The 8,632-nt window shown below is 43.5% G+C and overlaps 1 protein-coding gene across 1 annotated transcript; it reads left to right on the plus strand.

Moving 5' to 3' along the window:
- Positions 1-3,162: 3,162 nt before the first annotated feature.
- Smco1 (single-pass membrane protein with coiled-coil domains 1) lies at positions 3,163-6,538 on the plus strand. Its single transcript, XM_051150426.1, has 3 exons — positions 3,163-3,293; positions 5,455-5,604; positions 6,010-6,538. Exons 1-3 carry the CDS (start codon positions 3,244-3,246, stop codon positions 6,452-6,454), a joined length of 645 nt encoding a protein of 214 aa, XP_051006383.1. The 5' UTR covers positions 3,163-3,243; the 3' UTR covers positions 6,455-6,538.
- Positions 6,539-8,632: the final 2,094 nt, after the last annotated feature.

Raw genomic sequence — 8,632 nt, forward strand, 5'->3', positions numbered from 1 at the left:
CTGGGTGCTTCCCTATGTCCCAACTACTGCAGGTGCGGAATGCCAGAACATAAGCAGTTTTGACTAATCCCTACCTGATCTGCCCTGACTGGCCCTGACCAGCCATTCTGGTCTCATTACCACTTGAGAGCAGCGTGGAGTTTCTGATAGTAGTCATCAGTGTTACTTCCATGTGACAGAAACTATCAGACAGCAAGGGTGGTTTGTAGTGTGTCACCAAAGGGCTGAGCAGACATTTCTCTCTCTCCTTCTTTCCCTTAATTATCTTGCTGTAAGACTGACTGGTGGGTTGGAGAGACTGCTTAGAGGTTAAGAGCTTGTGCTTCTGAAAGGCCTGAGCTCAGTTCCCAGCAACCACATGCGGCTCATAACCATCTAAAATGACATCAGGTGCCCTCTTCTGCCATGTAGGCGTACATGCAGACAGAACACTGTATGCACAATAGTAAACCTTATAACAAAACAAATACCAATCTTTAAAAAAAAAAAAAAAAGACTGATTCCTTTGCTGTTAACATACACTGCTCTACCCACCCGCATTCTTGCTCCTCCCCTCTTTTCACCTCATTTCAGACTTCCTGATACTGGGGGTTAAGCCTAGGGAATTACTCATGATAAACCAGTGCCTCATCACGAAACAATATTGCCAAGCTATTTATTACTTTCTATTGTTTTGAAACTGGATCTTCCTGATTTGTCCATGCAATCTGTTAGGTCTCAAACAAACCACGGACTCACTCAGGGCCTGTGGCTCCTCCCAGCAGTTCTCGCCCCGCCCCCTACCCTGAACCCTCTTTGCCAGGGGCTAGGCTTCCGCTTCCTTTTCCACAGCTTCTCTTTCCTATATAACCTCAGCCATTCGGCCTACTAGGTCTCTTGGTTCCCAAGCCCTCACTTGGCCTCTTGGCTCCTGATCCCCATACTCTCTCCTCTTTCCTCTCTTACTGCCCCCGCCCCCATCCCCACCCTCTCCTCTCTCTTTTTGTGTGCCTATGATTGCCCTCTTCTGGCATGCAAGTGTATCTGCAGGTAGAGCACTGTGTGCATAATAATAAATAAATCTTAAAAATATGCATCAAGTGTCTGTGTTCTCATTGGTTGCTAGTGGGTTAGAAATACCACTGTAATAATAATTAGCCTAATAATAAATATTTATTAGGCCATACTTATTTTTTAAAGATTTCTTTATTATGTATACAATAATCTGCCTGCATATACACCTACACACCAGAAGAGGGCACCAGATCTCATTATAGATGGTTGTGAGCCACCATGTGGGAGCTGGGAATTGAACTCAGGACCTCTAGAAGAGTAGCTAGTGCTCTTAACTACTGAGCCATCTCTCGAGCTCCCCACTTGATGTATTTTAAAATGAGCCTTTAGCTGTGGCAAGGCAAATATTACCTCCTAAACTATCCTCCAATAACCCCCAGTCTCCATCCCATTCCCTCTGCTTCTAATACCTTCTATTTGGGCTACCTCCCATCCATAATCCCCAAATGCTTACTATTGCTCTTCCTTTGGCTCTCTCTTTCTTTGTGGAACTTCAGAGTCCTTTCTCTGGGCCACATGGCTCTATTCTCTCCCACAGTCATTTTCTTTGTTCTTCCTCCATCCCATCTCCTTCTCTTTCCCAAGATTCTCGGTCTCCGAAAGCCCAGGAACCTTAGCCACACCCATCCCATTTGCCTGCCCAGGTGTGTGGGCTTTTTAGCGGTCAAACAGGAGTAAGTTTTTAGGCAAGGTTACATAGCAATCTTAGGGGCACAGACACAACAAGCAGTAATTAGTATCAAAGTACATCTGACTAACCTCCAAATTAAATAACAAAACAGTAATAATAATGCCCAAGCATGACATTATGAGATAAGGAAGCCCCTTGTTTAGGAACTAAGAGGATGACTGAGGTCTAACAAAATGTTTTAAGGTCTAAGTAGATGTTTTTAGGTTGATAGATACAAAATATGATGAGAAAGTGATTTAGGTACAGAAATTAGGACTCACCAGGATAGGATTAATAGTGGAATACTTTCTCCAAGATTGCCAAATGCAAATGGACTGGGCATTGGGCTTTGTTGTTGTTGTTGTTGTTGTTGTTGTTGTTGTTGTTGTTTTGCTTTTTGGGTTTTTTTTTTCCCCACGACAGAGTTTCTCTGTGTAGCCTTAGCTGTCCTGGACTCGCTTTGTAAACCATGCTGGCCTCAAATTCACAGTGATCCACTTGCCTCTGCCTCCCGAGTGCTGGGATTATAGGTGTGCACCACCATGCCTGCTCATAGTTAGATGGTTAGATTTTTTTAAAGATGTATTTACTTATTATTATGCACATAGTGGTCTACATGTACACCTGCAGGTCAGAAGAGGGCACCAGATCTCACTATAGATGGTTGTGAGGCACCATGTGGTTGCTGGGAATTGAACTCAGGACCTCTAGAAGAGCAGACAGCGCTCTTACCCGCTGAGCCATCTCTCCAGCCCCAGATGGTTAGATTTTTAACCATGATTGTCATCATAAAAATGTAAGGCAGTCCTTCAAGCCTGATTTAGGTTGTAATTTAGTACAGAAGCTATGAAGATATGAGGCCTGAGGCTGGAGAGGTGCTCCCAGGTAAGCACCAGGACAGCGGCACACACCTTTAGCCCCTTTCCCAGGGAGGCAAAGGCAGGCAGATCACTGTGAGTTCCAGGCCAGTGTGTTCTACACACACAGTTCCAGCATACTCTTCCAGAGGACCCAGATTAGACCCCCAGCTCCCACATGAACACTCACAACTATCTGTAACTCTACTTACCCTCTTCTGGCACATCATGCACAGATTTATGTGTGCACAGAACACCCATATACAGCAAATCAATACAATTTTTAAAATGAAAATAGCATCTCCATCCAATTTGAATGTAGAGTAACAGATATATTTGTTTGTCCCTCTCTAAGTTTTCCAACATAAACAGAGTTGTCTTTGTGCATGGCTGTTTGTTGTTCTTTAATGGCATGGTCTGTTTTCAAAGGCAAATGTCATAGTGCACTCCAGGACACCTGTGCTCATGCCACTGGCTCTCTGAAACTGTAGCTGGATGTTGCAGCTATTAAAAGCTTCATGGACTGAGTGACCTTCCAGGCAGAGCGGATGTTCCTGTGTTGCTGCCTGTTGCAGAGGGGGAGACAGCAGCAAATCGGAGAGCTCATCCTCTGTAGGGTTTTCATCTTGCTTCGTTTTGTTTCCTTTCATTTCCCTAAAGAAGATGAACCAGGAAACGACAACCCTGATATCCTTGAAGGAAGTGATGAAAAGGTGGCTCAGGGATGCAGGGAGGGAGGAAGCCAGGGTCTGCTAGTCCCAGAAGATGGGGGCTGAAGGGTAAAAAATGGAGATAAGGAAAGCACAGCGGACATACCAATTAGAACTGTTTGCTAAAGTGGTTTGTGACTTGCAGGTTCAAAACACGTGTAAGCTGGTAATAAAGAAAAATCTGGGGGTTGAGATTTAGCTCAATAGTAGAATGCTTGTGTAGTTGAAAGCCCTGGTTTTTAAATCTCCTGTACCAGCATGTGCATGGGTGTACACACACACACACACAGAGAGAGAGAGAGAGAGAGAGAGAGAGAGAGAGAGAGAGAGAGAGAGAAGGGGAGGGTGGAATATCACCAAAAAATTTGCTTTGAGATGCTATAACTCTATTCAATTCATGCTAGATTTGCAGAAATAAGTGAAAATGTGACTTTTTCCCTCCAGGAGCTCATAACCTATAGAAATGGTAGAATTTTTTAAAAATACAGTTTAATGCAAGAGACCTTATCCTGATAATGTTCCAAAAAGACCAAATGAGCATGAAGGAGGGATCAATCTGTTTTTCCTAAGAAAATGGCTTTTCCTAGAGGGATACATTAGCTGGACCATAGCATCCGAGTGAGTTTATGAGAAAGTAAACGTGAGGAGGAATCTTAAAGTGAGGAAACTACATTTCGGCCACATGGAAAATTGGAACCACAGACTAGCAACTAGAATGTGTGAGGAGACTCATGCTTCTTACTGAGGAGATCTGATTTGGCCCAACAGGCAGGTTGCATAAAAGGTACATTTTTAATCTGAGTTGAATTATCACAGTAGGTCCTTTAGAGATGGGTGTGTAGGATGAACTTGAGACTAGAGCAAGGGTCCAGTTAGGCTACTGTAGTCCTAGGACCAGGTGAAGGATGATGGACTAGTTTACTGGGTCTGAGAAGTAGGAGATGGGCTAAGTAGTTATTAAACTGGTCTTAGATTTTCTGTTCAAACAATTGAATAAACTGTGAGGCTTTTAAATGAGCTGGGAACTGTGGTAAGAAATTACATTCAGATTTGCTTTTTTTTTTTTTTCTTTAGTTTTTGGGTTTTGGAGATGGAGTTTCTCTGTGTAGCCTTGGCTGTCTTGGACTTGCTTTGTAGACCAGGCTAGCCTCGACATCACAGAGATCCACTTGCCTCTGCTTCGCGAGTACTGGGATTAAAGGCCTGCGCCACCAGGCCCAGCTCAAATTTACATTTTTTAATTTAAAAATTATTTTTAGGATGGGCAGAAATTGCCATTGATCTCCTATCTAGACTTTATGCTTTACTTTATGAAAAGCAAACTATAACCAAAGAGGTGCTGGGTGGTAAAGGCAAGCCATTGGAGGGCAAGGGTTTCCCAGAGAGGGGATTTAAGAAGACAGTGGAGGGCTAGACATAGTTGAGTGGTAGATCTCTTGCCTAGACGGTTCAATCCCTACCACCACCATTAAAACACACACACACATCAGCACACATGCACATGCATATGATATTTGAGCTGATCCTTGAAATAAAAACAAATTTGGAAAGTCATGACAAGTTAAAGAAAGTCACTTTACTATGGTCACTAGTTCTAGCATAGTCATTGAAATGACTTGGTCTTTTTCAAACTTAATTTATCTATAAAATGGCAAAATCGGAACTGTAGAGCTGCAACAAATAAACTTTCACTCCCTAAAATGTAAAAATGGGACTGGTTGAACTGGTAAAGGCACTTGCTGCCCAGACCTTACAACCTGAGTTTAATCCCCTAAGACCCACAAAGTGGAAGGAGAAAACCAACCCCTGCAAGTTCTCCTTTGACTTCCGCACATGCACCCCAACCCCTCCCTCCACACACAAAAGAAATCATTGTTTAAAAAAGTCAACACTGATAGCTTCACTTCTCGTAGTCATGAGAAGTCATGCTTATTGATGGCATATGAAGTATAAAGTATTGCCCAAGACACGGGAATAACTACTTAGACATGTTAGATAATTTGAAGAATAAAAGAGCCAAGGTCAGCCGAGGGCACGGCAAATGGGATCCCCGTCGGCATTTTAGCTTTAAGTACCTCTGTAAACTTGGTAGGGGTTGTACATAACCTAGTGGAGTCCTAGGTCTCCCTGACCCAAATTTACCTTTGATTATTTAATCCTGTAGAGTAGACAACAAACTCCAAGCTCTAGACACACACTTCAAAGAACTAGACGTCACCAGGGATAATCTGACACGGCAATTTGAACACCTTAGCAAGACTTTGGCAAGCCAAGCAGCCCAAGACGAGATGTGGACAGCAGTTCTGGCCCTCGGGTGAGCAATGGTTGAGAAAGCCTGGCTTCCGTGGCTTTGTGAAAGCTTTCAGTGGCCATTCCCAAACTGAGCCTGGTATGATTCTAAACCATATCACTCATGCTTGGGTTCTGCCATTCAAAAGAGAGTGATCTGAGTACCTGGAGAGATGCCAGGCACCCCAGTACAAACCTTGTGAGTGCTTACCTGCTGGTCATACTGACAGGAGTGAGATCAGAGTTCTCTCTCCACGCCAAGCTCATGCTATGGGTAGCCTGAGAATTCGGCTGTGCAGTTTGGTGCGGGCCATACTTCTGAGACACACGGCTGGTTTTCTGGTGGGTTTACATTACGCTAACTTAATCAAATGTAACGACGGTTGTACATAAAATGTTCCATTTAAGGAGCTCTCCACATTTTTCATAGATTCACCTCAATGGAACTGAATATTTTATACAGCTATGTCATTGAGGTCCTTATTTGCTTGCACACTCGAATGCTTCAGAAGCTTCCAGACCTGGTGAGAACTCTTCCGACCTTAACCTCTGTCCTTAGAAGAAAAGCCAAGAACAAGCACGTTAGAATTGTGTGGGAGTCTGTCCTGGAGGAGTACGGGCTGCAAGAGAGAGACGTCACAGCGCTCTGTACCTTCTTCATTGCACACGGCACCAAAGCAGACCACTACGCTGCTAACGTAAGACGGATGTACATCAAAGATGTTACACTCATGGTCACCAACATGGTAAAGAACCAAGCTCTGCAGGATGGTTTGCTGAGAGCTGTTCAGATCATCGAGACAGGGACAGCAGCCCGGACCCCTGAAACTCCAAGGGCACCCTTGAAAGAGTTGATGCCACCAGTCAAAGACTAGACTGTTTCCTTATGACTCAGCAACCCCACTTTCAGTCATTTGTATTGTAAAAACAAAAAAATGCATAGTTTAATTACTGTAGACTTATAGCGAAAGTGGGAGGAACAATAAGGAAATTATGACAAATCCATACAAAGAATAGTCTGTGTGTAGCCATGTTAAAACATAAGGAAACTCTATTTATAAGGAAGTAGAATTTGGGGGTGTAGCCCAGAGCACGTGTATGTATGAGGCCCTTGGTTCAATCCCTAATACCACCAAATAAATTATAAAATAATAAAATGTACATGGAATCACTCAGAATTAATGTTTGTTTAAATATATATGTTATGTACAAAAAGGGACAAAACCAATTATATATGCATAACTATAATTTTTGTTTTGTTTCAAGACATAGTTTTTCTGTGGCTGTCTTGGAACTCATATAGACTTGGCTGGCCTCAAACTGGGATATTGCCTGCCTCTACCTCCTGAGTGCTGGGATTAAAGGTGTGAGCACTGGCAGTAATAGTTAAACAATGTTGTTTTAGGGGGTTAAAAATAAAACCAAGAGTCTAAGAGTCAAAGGGAGAGAGATTCTTTTTACTGGATAGTGGAACTTGTATGATGAGATGACATGACATTCTTGTCCCAAATCAGAGAAGCTGTGATCAGCCACAGAACATGGTCCTGAGATCAGGCCTCCAGTCGCTTCCTCACTGAAGGGAAATGTTCCTTTCCCCTGAGAGTCCAGACTAAGCCACGAACTGAGTCTGCTCATAATCTTGCCCCAGGCATCACTGATCGTAGGAGAATGCTAGCATACACAGAAGGAAACAGCTGATTGTGATGTGGCTTTTGCGGGTCATCCCCATACTGAGGGGCGGATTTTAGGTGGTGTGGTTTGCCTTTGAGCCGGGCATGCTACTGTAAGGAATCCCACACCAGTGTGCCAGAAGACTAATGAATTCACTGGCTCACCAAGATCAACTTGGGTGGAATCTCTTCTTTGGCCTGCCTTTGCCCTGCCTGGGGGAAACAGACATTTCTTTATATTTCCCTCGGAAGAGTTAGGCTGATGGCTCACTTTGAACGTTGAATGCCTATTAAAAGGCAATTAATCAATTAAAAACATAACATGTAGGGGTGGAGAGATGGCTCGGCGCCTAAGAGCATGTATTGTTCTTCCAGAGAGCCACAGTTCCATCCCCAACCCCTGTATCCAGTGTCTTAACAACCACAGCTCCAGGACAGACCCGGTCTTGATACTTTTGCCAACCTCATGGGCCTTAAGTCTTTAGAAAGGAAGGATGCAAATGTCAGGGGACCTTGCGTAAAGAGAAGTATAATGTCAAGTTGTCACAGGTGTGAGGATTCTCTGGCCCAAACGTTCAACTTTCTGGTGAGAGCAACTTTATTACAGACTTACAGGGGAGTTGAACTAGGGTCTGGAGCTCTCTATGTTACCCAAATTGGACTCCACGTCCAGATCCTTCTGCCTCTGCCTTTGCTACCAAAAGCCAACAAAAATGCTGGGATTAAAAGACATGTTGACCATGCCTATCTCAGAGCTACTTTTTTTTTTTTTTTTTTTTTTGAGAGTCTCTAAGTAGTACTGGCACTCACTGTATAAACCAGGCTGGCTTCTAACTCACAGAGACTTGTCTGCCTTTGCCTCTCCAGTGCTGGGATTACAGGCTTGTGCCGCCGCCACCACCCAGCCATCGGTACTTTTCTGATGTTAAATAAATTAGGCGACTGATGAGGATCCAGTTATTATAGCATGCCAGGCTGACCGATTGAAGCAGGATCGCATATAGCCCAGGCTGGCCTGGAACCAGTTATGTAGCAAAGGTTAGTTTATAATAATCCTTTTGTGGCTACTGGGATTATAGGCATGCACCTCTTTGCTGAGGTCTTTAGATGCCGCATACCCATCCCAACAGGCATTTACTCATGCTGGAGTTTGTGGGTATAGGGCCCAAGCTAAGCACCCAAAAAACCAGGAGGGAAACCTCCAAATTGCTGAGTTTTAGCTAGAATTAGGATACTGCCCCACTTTACAAGTATTCTTTGAAACCACCAAATTTTTTTTTTTTTTTTTTTTGCTGCTGCTTTCCTTAAAGGTCACTTGTCTATAAGGCCACTATCTACTTGTCACGAGACACATTCTTTTTTTTTTTTTTTTTTTTTTTTAAA

This window comes from Acomys russatus, chromosome 8 (genome assembly GCF_903995435.1).
Source record: "Acomys russatus chromosome 8, mAcoRus1.1, whole genome shotgun sequence".
In the NCBI taxonomy this organism is placed as follows: Eukaryota; Metazoa; Chordata; class Mammalia; order Rodentia; family Muridae; genus Acomys; species Acomys russatus.